The following is a 12,856-nucleotide window of genomic DNA, read 5'->3' as shown; positions in this document are numbered from 1 at the left end:
TGGACTTCATAAGTCATTAAGGATTTATATGCAGCTGTATTCTTCAGCTCCAATCAATATTTACATCTCGCTGCCGCTAACAGCTAGTCGGTGGGTGTACCAGGACTCTGACCCACTGATCCGATATTGCTAACCAGAGAAGAGCTCATCAATATTATAATTCAGGGTGAAATTAGCAATAGGCAGAAATCTTTACAGTAGAAAAATGTGTCTCTTGCAGCAGTTACCATGACAACACCACAATACAATATTTCTGTCATTTATATTGAGACATTTTATTTACACAATTTGATGCTATATGGCCTATTAAATTATGCAGAAGTCACAAGGTTTAAATAAGTTGCTCTCATAATTATACTTTTCTGTGTTCCTGTGTCTAGAGTTTGTGTGGCCTTCAACTTTGTATGCCATGACACTATAAAAAAAAAACAAAAAAAAAACCTCTGTACTTATCTTTTCCATGTAGTATAATAGCAGATTACATAAATGGTACAAAAACGGTTAACTGTCACAGGCAGCTATGAAGATGCACTATGCTCCTAATTGGTTCGAAAAACACAAGAATAATATACGGTAGTATAAGTATGTCAGGTAAATGGAAAATATTCTCGGCTTCATCCGTTGTAATGGTCTTTATAGAAAACTTATTCTGAGAAACCAATGACTAACGTAGAAACAGATATCTGACAGACAACACCATTATAGGGGAATCATTTTTAAAAGAAGGTGACATCAATTTTCTGGAAGATGAGACAGATTTCAAAGCAGATCAAGTGGCCTTTACAGGGAACCTGTCACACAATTTATGCAGCCCAAACCCTTCCATGAGGTTTCAAAGAAAACATAGTTGGGAGACTATAGGAGAGATGGGACAAGTCCGGAGCCATCCCCAACTTCAGGGCCTGCACCACTCCAGCTGATTGATAGGTCACACCACCACACCTGCCGACACTGCCAATTCTCTTAGATGCCTGCCTTTTTCTTTCTGTGGTCGATCACCCAAACGTTTACATTAGTATTTGACGTTCTGTGGCGTAAAGTTCTGAAAATTAAGGCTGCACTACCATATTAAGGATCTAGAAGGTGGTGATATTAGCAGGTGGCAGCAGAACATAAGGGTATAACCACTGAAGAGAACGGGACTGTGAGAATAGAGGGATCCAGTCCCAGTGACAGGGGTAAAAGTGGCTACACTTGTTTAATTAATAAGGAACTTTTCCCAGTGTGAGCATGTTAAATTGACCACATCACGAAAAATTAGCTGCAGAGCTGAGTAACACTTAGTATTTATTTTTCAATTATCCTCCATTTTAAAGATATTCGCTTGTAAAGATCAGGTTATAAATTACGTTAAAGTTCAACTGGGAGCTATGGTCCGCTAGGGTTCCTGGATACAGGCAAGCCCCCTCTATATCCTTCCCCTCCTGGCTCCCCTGTTCTTATTTCCCCCCTCCGTTCCCCTTCCACCTCCCTTTTTTTCCGACCTTTTCTTTTCTCCCTTTTTTTTCTTTTTCGTCTTCCTCTTATCTCCTCTTTCACTCCATCTTTTTTCATCTTCAGGTTTTCATTTACCTTTTATGCAGAGAGGTTTCTATACAATGTTCTTAACCTGAATGTTCAGTAATTGTCCACCATTTATTCTGATACTCGGAATTGCCCAATTAGTGCCTTATGGGCCTTTTTTGGGGTTTCATACAATGGGATAATTTTTGGTTTACTTGTAAGTTTGTATTATCATTCAATTTTAGCCTATATCCTGCAGGTCCAGTGGACCCCTTATTGTTATTCTTGAATTCATGTTTATTCCAATGCCTTAATAAAAATAGATTGAACAAAGCTCAACTGGGTGTTACCAGACATTTTTCTCTGGGGGTGTGTCTTTTTGCAGCACGAGGCTGACCAATGATAAGCAGGCAGCAGCACACGGGGGGGAAGGGGGAGGGGGGGTGAGACACACACTTGTATACACTCATTTCTGCAGCCTCTGTGTACAGATACTGCAACGCTGTATTGTCATCATTCATCATGTATTCATCATCATTAAAAACACTTTCAGGATTCAAATAAGCTGAGCAGCAGCACTCAATGTCAAGCAGCAGCTGCTAAAGCAAACAAGATTTTAGGGTGTATAAAAAGATTACATCCCGTGATCCCGACGTATTGTTACCACTCTATAAATCACTTGTAAGGCCACATCTAGAATATGGGATTCAGTTTTGGGCTCCACATTTTAAAAAGGACATTCAGAAGTTAGAGTCAGTTCAAAGGCGGCTAACTAGACTACTACAAGGAATGGAAGGCCTACCATATGATGAGAGGTTGAAAAAGTTAGATATGTTTAGCTTAGAAAAAAGACGTCTCAGAGGAGATCTCATTTACAGTGCCTACAAGTAGTAATCAACCCCCTGCAGATTTAGCAGGTTTACACATTCGGAATTAACTTGGCATTGTGACATTTGGACTGTAGATCAGCCTGGAAGTGTGAAATGCACTGCAGCAAAAAAGGGGTACAAAACCCTTTCCAAGGAGTTGGCCCTACCTGTCTCCACTGTTGGGAGCATCATCCGGAAGTGGAAGGCTTATGGAACTACTGTTAGCCTTCCACAGCCTGGACAGCCTTTGAAAGTTTCCACCCGTGCCAAGGCCAGGCTTGTCCGAAGAGTCAAGGCTAACCCAAGGACAACAAGGAAGGAGCTCCGGGAAGATCTCATGGCAGTGGGGACATTGGTTTCAGTCAATACCATAAGTAACGTACTCCACCGCAATGGTCTCCGTTCCAGACGAGCCCGTAAGGTACCTTTACTTTCAAAGCGTCATGTCAAGGCTCGTCTACAGTTTGCTCATGATCACTTGGAGGACTCAGACAGACTGGTTCAAGGTTCTCTGGTCTGATGAGACCAAGATCGAGATCTTTGGTGCCAACCACACATGTGACGTTTGGAGACTGGATGGCACTGCATATGACCCCAAAAATACCATCTCTACAGTCAAGCATGGTGGTGGCAGCATCATGCTGTGGGGCTGTTTCTCAGCCAAGGGGCCTGGCCATCTGGTCCGCATCCATGGGAAGATGGATAGCACGGCCTACCTGGAGATTTTGGCCAAGAACCTCCGCTCCTCCATCAAGGATCTTAAGATGGGTCGTCATTTCATCTTCCAACAAGACAACGACCCAAAGCACACAGCCAAGAAAACCAAGGCCTGGTTCAAGAGGGAAAAAATCAAGGTGTTGCAGTGGCCTAGTCAGTCTCCTGACCTTAACCCAATTGAAAACTTGTGGAAGGAGCTCAAGATTAAAGTCCACATGAGACACCCAAAGAACCTAGATAACTTGGAGAAGATCTGCATGGAGGAGTGGGCCAAGATAACTCCAGAGACCTGTGCCGGCCTGATCAGGCCTTATAAAAGACGATTATTAGCTGTAATTGCAAACAAGGGTTATTTCACAAAATATTAAACCTAGGGGTTGAATAATAATTGACCCACACTTTTATGTTGAAAATTTATTAAAATTTAACTGAGCAACATAACTTGTTGGTTTGTAAGATTTATGCATCTGTTAATAAATCCTGCTCTTGTTTGAAGTTTGCAGGCTCTAACTTATTTGCATCTTATCAAACCTGCTAAATCTGCAGGGGGTTGAATACTACTTGTAGGCACTGTATATGTATAAATACATGTGTGGTCAATATAAAAGGACAGGCACATGACTTAGTCCTTCCAAAGACAATACTAAGGACCAGGGGGCACTCACTGCAAGTGAAAAAAGGCAATTCCAGCAGATAAATAGTAAAGGGTTCTTCACAGTTATAGTCGTCAGACTGTGGAATGCCCTACCACAAGAGGTAGTAATGGCAGACACTACGTATAACAACTTTTAAAAAAGGGCTGGATGATTTCCTCAGTACACAAAACATTGTTGGTTATAAATGACTTCGTGACAAAATGTAGAATTGGTGGAGGAAGGTTGGACTAGATGGACCTAGGTCTTTTTTCAACCTATGTAACTTCCAGGTCTCATCCTCAAACAATGAGTGAGGTAGGGGGAAGAGTCAAAGCGGACAGCCCTGTGAGATGAGATCTGGAAGTGTTTGTAATGAGTGATAGCGAAGTTAAGGATGCCATTAAACAGCAGTCTATGATCAGCTGCTGTGATTGAGTTATACTTTTCTTTCCCCTGCCAGATGATGATGTCGGGAAACTGGCGTGATATGCATGTATGAGGAACGGCGACAGTCCCAGAGGAGACAGTCCCAGAGGAGACAGTCCCAGAGGAGACAGTCCCAGAGGAGACAGTCCCAGAGGAGACAATTTTTTAATTTTGTTTACCCAATGTGGCTCATGAAAGTTTAACTTTTATAGCAGTGGTAACTCTCGAAAACGTTTGCTTTGTGACACATTGTACTTTTTGTTTGTGGTGACTATATGGAGTGAATATAAAAATTGAGGCAGGAGACTGAACAAAAAACAACAAAATGCTGAAGTGATGCTTTAAAGGCTAGAGTTTTGCAATTTTTCTTTTTTTCAAAGAAAATGTATAAAACTTGATAGTTTATGGGGATTAATTGACTTTGAAGTCACAGACTGGTCTGTAAATCAGAAAACCCCCAAACTGGACCTCAGCTTAAAATAAAATAAATTGCATTCCTCAAAGTATGCAAACTGCATGCAATTTTTTTTTTAACTCTCTAGGAGCATCATAGGAATTAATATGAAGAGGAATTAAAACTATTAAAAAAAACAATGTAATTACAGCTGACGTTTTGCTTTCGCTTCACATTTTTCTTTAACACAGGCAATAATAGGAATCCTCATATGTTACAGAATTTCTCCAAAATGCAGTATATAGGTGGTCACAAAATTTTTGGACACATGGCAGGACTTTGAAAGGACGGAGCACTATTTGACTAGTAGTGCAAGCTTGGCTAGAATAGATTGCATATGCAACAAGGTGTCAAAACAGCAAAATCCCTCCCCCAAACAGACTGCATTTTGCAAACTACACCCTCAAGGAATTAATTTAGGGGTGTACTAATCATTTCCAAATCAGAAGTGGTTTACAATATTTTAGAACATTGAACTGTGAAAACAAAAAAAAAATATATATTTTCAACTAAAATGCTCCTTTAACCACAAATTTTTCATTTTCACAAAATGTTAATAGGTGAAACTGCAACCCACAATTCACAATTTCTGACAAATCCTGCAATACCACTTATGTAGTTGGAAACTACAATTAAAGGCATACAACAGGACTTGCAAGGGAAAAAACACCATTTATGCTTTGTAGTATGAATTTGCCTGGAACAGTAAGGCAAAAGAACCAAAGTTGATAATCATTCAGAAACAACAATATTAATGTTTTAACTCGGGAAGAGATCAGAAATCAATATTTTTGGAATAACCATGAATTTTAATCACAGCTTTCATGCGTCTTGGCATGCTTTCCACCAGTCTTTCACACTGCTTTTGGGTGACCTTATGTTACTCCTGGTGCAAAAATTAATGCAGTTCTTTGTTTGATGGGTTGTGACTATCCAACTTCCTCTTGATTACATTCCAGAGGTTTTCAATAGGGTTCAGGTCTGGAGATTGGGCTGGCCATGACAGGGTTTTGATGTAGTGGTCCTTAATCCACACATTGATTGACCTAGCTGTGTGGCATGGCGCATTGTCCTGCTTGAAAAACCATTCCTCAGAGTTGGGGAACCTTGCCTGAGCAGAAGGAAGTAACTGTTTTTCCAGGATAACCTTGCATGTGGTTTGATTCACACATCCTTCGCAAAGTTTAATCTGCCCAATTCCAGCCTTGAAGCGCTGAAGCATCCCCAGATCATCACCAATCCTCCACCAAATTTCACAGTGGGTGCAAAACACTGACTTGTACGCCTCTCCAGTTCTCCATCTAACCATTTGCCCAACACCTGGTCTAACCATTAGACGACCAGGTGTTGGGCAAAGCTGAAATTTTGACTCATCAGAAAAGATTACCTTACTCCAGTCCTCTATGGTTCAATCCCAATGGTCTTTGGCAAACTTCAGCTTGGCTCTCCTTTGCTTTTCATTGATGAAAGGCTTTTTTTCTAGCTTTACATGACTTATGCCCTGCTTCTAGGAGCCTGGTACGGACTGTTCTTGCCATGCACTTCACCCTAACTGCCATTTGCCATTCCTTTTGCAGGTCACTTGATGTCACCCTGGGGTTGCTGAGTGACATTCGAATAAGATGACGGTCATCCCAGTCAGTGGAGAGTCGTTTTCGCCCTCTGCCGGTCTGGAGCTTTGTTGTCCCCAATGTCTGCTGCTTGACCACGTTGTAATTGACTGCCATCTTAGAAGTTTTAAGGATGGAGGTAACATGATGTTCACTGTATCCCTCTGCTAGTAAAGCCAGAATTGAGCCCTTCTTTTCCTCACTCAAGACTTTTCTTTTCAACTCCTTTGACATGGTTAAAAGTTTTTTTTCCCATTCCTATTACTTTTGGGATATTACTAGCACTTGTTTTGCTTGTTCTATTGCAAGAGGATTGTGAAGACGACAGCAGTGTTTTTTATACTTTCCCTCGTTAAATAAGATTTGGTTCAGGTGATCACCTAATCAGAAGCACATTAAGTAGAATGAGGTATACTCTGGTTGGAATTCAACTTACACTGGAATGGAATGGCTGTCACATGTAGAGAAGATGATTTTTATAAAACTGGGCAGCGGTTTCTCAATTTTTGCCAGAGCTGTATATACATGTGTCTATATTACATAAAACCTTGGCTTAAACACTAGATGCCACAAAGGGACATGTTATTTACTGCACTATGCTGTATATGTGTGGTGCAAGAATGAAGCAGGCACAAGGGCGTCATCTGCACTATCCACAGCCATAGCCTGTGTGGAGACACGGGGCTCAGTGGGTGCTCTCGTCCGCTAAAACACGCCGCCTTTAGAAAGACAGCGTGGCTCAGGGCTCATCCCAACTGAACGCCGGCCTCTTTAACCGTGGGCGTAACACTACTCAGACAACACAGGGTGAGGGAACCACAATAATTAGACTTTATTGGATCCCCAAACAATTAACGGCACATAACACATAACCAGCAAAACACAAATGTAACAGGCAACAGAGTCTCACCCTTCCGCTGGATCACCAGGGATTTAGAATGTCCATGCCTCAGAGGTTCCAGGGCTATTTACTCCAATCCAGCAGCACCCTGCTTTTGGCGGGCACCCACCGAGAAAGGAATAATGCCAGATTTAGGAAGCTGTCTGAGGTCTGCAAAGTCTGTAACAGGTGACTGAACTGTCCCAACCTGAGTGTCCTCCTTAGGTAGTCCTGGTATGATGATACAATCCTGGCAGCCGGAGTCGAAATCCCTAGGCTGTGGATATGGTCTCCAACCGGAACCGGAGTCCCTAGATTGAAGCCATAAGATATCCTGATCCTCTAGTCAGCTCCTAAGAGCTTAGACTGGATCCATCAGCATCCATCAACAACAACCTGGTGGTTTAAAGAAATCCCTTTTATAGCCACAGCATTCCACTTGGATACACTGCGTCCTCATCGATTTGGTTGGACAAGATCGCCTCTCCCATTGGATGAATCTCAAGCTGCATGGACAATGTTCATCCAAATGATGTCCACAGGAAGACTGAGGATATCTACATGTAGTCTGGAATGCACAGACTAGATAATGGCTACTAAGGTAATCACATTAGCAATACACAACTACAATACAATGATTACTAGAAGAGTCTGGAGAAACAATAGCTAAGCAAACATGACTTAGAACACATAAGAACAATACGTCTGGCTGAATGTTAAGAAACTTTAACTCATGAGAGTCCATGTCGTCTGCACTACAACAGCTAAAATCACAATTACGCAAGATTCTGTCCATTTAACCTTACATGCTATGGTCACATGTAAGAACTTTGACGGAGATTGCGTGGTACTGATTGGTTGCCATGGCAGCAAATTCTTAACAATGGCCTCTGTGTTTGCCATACACAGCAGTTTAGCCGATCCTCCCTAGTGCCGGATCTGATAGTGTTTGACTGACAGGGAGCCTGACAGGATTGGTTATGAACTGGAGAACATAAGTTGAGTGGCGTATTATCAATGTAATCAAACAATTGCATTTTCAAATCCCCTTTTTAGGACAATTAAAATAAATAAAGTTTTTTTTAATTGTAAAAAAAGATACAAAAAACCCAACGAACAAATCCAGTCAAAAACACAAGTGCGGTATCGCCATGTTCGTAACAAGACAGACTATAAAATAAGTGATCAAAAGGTTGCAATAGAGGGATAACATGATCATGATAATCCATGGTGAAGGCTCTAGAAAATATAAATTAAAATATAAAAAACATTTTTAAAAGCCTTTTTTTAATCTTGAGAAAACAATGGAATAAAAGTTGATCAATAAGTTGAAGGTACCTAAAAAAAGTTATGGGTCTACAAATATTGAGATCAAACCCCAAATATTGTTTAAAGCGTTTGTTTTTTTTCATGCAAAAGTAGTAAAGCATTAAACAATGACAAATCTGGCATCATTGTACTTGTATTGACCTGAAGAATAAAGATTACATGTCAAATATCACAAACCGTGAATGGTGATTAAACGTAATCTATATACAATATAGTACAACTTTGATATTGCCATGATCAGGCTGACTCACAGAATGAAAATAACACTTCATTTATGCAGCAAAGGCCACGTCTCACTAAGCGACATCACTAGCGACATCGCTGCTGAGTCACGGTTTTTGTGAAGCAACAGCGATTTTGCTAGCGATGTCGCTGTGTGTGACATCCAGCAACGACCTGGCCCCTGCTGTGAGGTTGCCGGTCGTTGTTGAAGGTCATGGACCATTTTTTGGTCGTTGCTCTCCCGCTGTGAAGCACACATCACTGAGTGTAACAGCGAGAGAGCAACGATCTGAATGTGCAGGGAGCAGGGAGTCGGCTTCTGCGGACGCTGGTAACCAAGGTACACATCGGGTAACCAAGCAAAGCGCTTTGCTTGGTTACCCGATATTTACCTTGGTTACCAGCGTCCGCAGCTTCTAGAAGCCGGCTCCCTGCACACGTAGACAAGGTACACATCGGGTAACTATAAGCAAAGCGCTTTGCTTAGTAACCCGATGTGTACTATGGTTACCAAGCACAGCGTCGTTACACGGGTCGCTGGTGGCTGGAGGCTGATCTCTGATCACTGTGGAGATCTGCCTGTTTGACAGCTCACCGGTGACCATGTAGCGACGCTCCAGCGATCCCTGCCAAGTAAGATCGCTGGTGGGATCGCTGGAGTGTCGCTAAGTGTGACGGTACCTCAAGCTTCATCCTGAAGAGCCAGATTAGGTCAGTCCCGAAAGGCTTAAATAAGCAATAGTGTGACTATGGCGTTATGTACACTTATTTAGAAGCACCAACCTTGCAAGCAGAAAGCAGCCAATTCTACAGAGGTTTCATAAGGGCATTTCAATCTATAAAACAAAGAAAAAAAGCACAAATGAGATTAGTGTAGGTTCAGACTCCTGAAGGAAGCCACACGGTAGGTGGTTTCTGGACAACATGCTAATGCAACCTCAGCAAAAAAGTCAGCATAGCCGGAAATCACAAGCCAACTGAATATTTAACAGGAGAAAATAAAGACGTATTCAGAATCCCTGCAATTGATGAAAGTCCTCCTAGACTGTTTCCTTTGAGGCCCTATGCACACTGAGTATTTGGGGAGCACAAAGGCTAGCCAATAAACGCATCACTCCTAGAATACTTATGTCATTTTTGGGCATTAAAGTATTTACATTGATTTTTCTGGCTAACACGGCACCACAATATTACTTTGTATTGTACATCATTAACTCATTATTTGTAACCCAAAACCAGGAGTGGGACAATCAGAGGAAAGTATAATAGACACTCCTTCACCACTTCTGTATTTATTACCCACTCCTGGCTTTGGCTACAAATACGGAGGTAAAACACTCACCAAATTTTGAAGTGTGCCTAAGGCTGTGTTCACATGTTGCAGTCACGTTCTGTTTAGCGCAAATGCAGGAAAAATTCACTTCTTTGCTGTAATTTTCAAAATTGCAGCAAAAAGGCCAAAAAATAAATAAATAAATGCCCTGTCGCTGCAACGTGTGAAGGCATTGAAGAGTACGCTCACACTAGCAGATAAAGTGGTCCAATTTTCAACTAGAAGAGTTTGATAAGTGGCATGCGTGCGATTCTTTTCTCACCTACCACCCGTATGAAATGTGTTCTCCACAGCTATTTTACAATTATTTACAGGACCATTTACAGTGTTCTGCGCTAAAGAATGGTAATGTATCCGTAACAATCGGATACCACTAGGATGGTCAGTGTGCCGTCCATTTTCTTTTCTCACGCCCATAGCATTGCATTGGCGAGGCTTGTCCAATTCACATGGCAATTCAGTTGAGAAAAAAAATTGCAGATATGCAGTACCTCAATGAATAACATGGGTTCGGATGCGATCCCTTGTTTTCTCGCTTTGCACACATACTATTTGTATGCTAGTGTGCGTGAACCATAAAGGGAGATTTGGGTGTAGCAGTATACTGCCTTTTTAACCCAAGGTAACAGCTTTACTTTCTGGTTGCACATTTATTTTTGGTTCATTTACACATGATTATGGAGGCAGTCTTCTTCCCCAGAGGCTGCTCTGCTTTTAGCAGAATTTAAAGATATGTCCTCCAGCTGCCACACTGATCATAGAGTATTACACTTTGGAGAGCACTACATAGCTTCTAAGAGTGTGCTTCTAGGCATGCTCTCTGACCTGAACAGTAGTCACTGTGCAGGGAGGGCATGAACGTGTCAATGGTGAGATTCTATGTGGTTTGCCAGTCACTAGTCAAAAATAGAGGTGTTCGGATCTAATTAGTTGTAAAGAAGAAGCCTTCTCGCATAACCATATACTGATGGAAGGGTAAATGAACTTCAATAAAGCTAGCTTGTGTAAAGTGTTTTTGTGGAAGTGTTCCCAAGTGCTGGATAGGGGACAACTTGCTGATAACTAAGAGTTTAACCGCTGGCACCCCACCAGTTACGAGATTAGAGCTCAGCAGTCCCATCCTGTATGGTGTAAAGGTGCACATGCTTGACTTCCACTCCATTCCTTGCCTATGGATATAGGGTCATTCCACATCAAGTGGACCAGTTTTCAAAATCGTCCCCACTCGACCTTCTCCGATTTTGCTGAAAATTTATAAGGATATACATGTATGTTTGCAAAGAGGTTCTGTAAATTTTAGGGCCAGATCTCAAATACATTGGGCACTGTTGACCTTTCACTGGAGGTCCCACCAAGCCTGCGGCTTCAGCTAAGAGGATTTTGCAAACTTTGGCACATAGTCTATTAGAGTTCTATACTGGCTATGATGCTGAAATTTGGCATACTAGCTCAACTTTTGCTGCTAAACACGATAACATTATTACCGGCTATGACAAAACAATATTTCAGCCACAATTTTGTGTCAAAGTAGCTTGTAAAACGTGTCGCATAAAATGTATGCCTAACTTTGCCCATATATAGCTCAAGACCAAAAACCAATAGTAACTGGTGCTTTGCCCTGTACACCAAACATCTACATGACTTTGCATTGCTGCAATATTACGGTCAAAGCATATGTATTTGTGGAAATATTCACACCCACATATGATGAAAAACTTAAAAAACCCGAATTTTACCTATTTTTAGGTCAAATTTCTCAAAAAGGGTACCCCTAAAATATATTAATTCTGATATCATTAGAAAGAGCACATTTTTCTCTACAAGGATCATTGGGGTTTTTTTGGAGTCTCTCAGTTTAAGAAAAGAAAAATGCTACTGAACATGGTGTTATTTATTAATACGCAATGAATGGTAACTGCACTATTCAAACCCTTGCGTTGGTCCATGGTGGTTATACCACAACCAATTCACTAAGAATTGGTATTATAATCCTACTAAGAATTGTAATAATGCTGTCTTTCGAGAATTGGCAGCCCCATCGCCTAGGAGCCATGGCCGATAGCCGTGCAAGGCAAGTCGCGGGTGGTCTCTTTATCGCAGGTTCCAAAGCCTGAGGGTGGGTGTCTTTGCCTAGATCCCAAGCCTAATATTGGGTACCTTTTGTTGGTTCCCAAGCCATAATGTTCAGTCTAAGTGGTCTGGAATTGTTGCTGAATTTGCAACATAATCTGTTCAGAGCAGCTGTATTGTCGGCCCATTGCTGTTGCAGCTGGTGCTGGAATTATTGCAAAGATTGACTGCTCAGGAATATAGCATATTTAAACAAGAGACTAGGAGTAATTTCACATTTAAAAATTGTATTTATTTTTTTCTTATTATGATTAAGTACATCATTGCATGACATACTGTATCGATGTAAATGTGGTGGTAGCTTTGGAGGTCATAATCTGTGGCGATCGATACTCACCTCTAATCATTTTGCAATCCACAGAGTTTGGCTGTTCAAAGCTACAATCGCTGTTATCAGCCAATTAGCTAGCTCTATAGGGAAAATACATGCTATTTAAAAACACTATCTACAAAGTGCGACAAATGCAAATTTATACGTAATTAAATGACTGATTATTCTGAGTCACTGTCATTTGGTGCAAGGCGATAAGATTGTGGTAGAGATAAAAAGAAAAATCTCTGGTCGTTTGCAGAACGGTGATGTTTTTTTGCATGATACTCTGCACTGATCAAACTGCGGCTGTAGCTGTGGAGGTTACAATTTATGTTGATTAAAAAATTTCTATTCAACCATTTAGTAATCCACATAACGTGGCCATTCAGGCTGCAATCGCGGTGTTTCAGCTAATTGGTTATCCCTATATAAGAT

The 12,856-nt window shown here is 41.3% G+C and overlaps 1 protein-coding gene across 2 annotated transcripts in view; it reads right to left on the bottom strand.

The window, feature by feature from the left end:
• Window positions 1–12,856, bottom strand: part of EPB41L4B (erythrocyte membrane protein band 4.1 like 4B) — a 506,865-nt gene that overhangs the window by 294,752 nt on the left and 199,257 nt on the right. For both annotated transcript variants that reach the window (XM_075314928.1, XM_075314927.1), the window contains exon 6: window positions 9,429–9,481. In XM_075314928.1, coding sequence (XP_075171043.1) covers window positions 9,429–9,481 — 53 coding nt within the window. The remainder of the gene's footprint in view (window positions 1–9,428; window positions 9,482–12,856) is intronic.

The sequence above is a fragment of the Anomaloglossus baeobatrachus genome, chromosome 6 (assembly GCF_048569485.1).
Source record: "Anomaloglossus baeobatrachus isolate aAnoBae1 chromosome 6, aAnoBae1.hap1, whole genome shotgun sequence".
NCBI lineage: Eukaryota > Metazoa > Chordata > Amphibia > Anura > Aromobatidae > Anomaloglossus > Anomaloglossus baeobatrachus.
The sequence above is the reverse complement of the archived record's forward strand: the minus strand, read 5'-3'. Positions and strand labels throughout refer to the sequence as shown.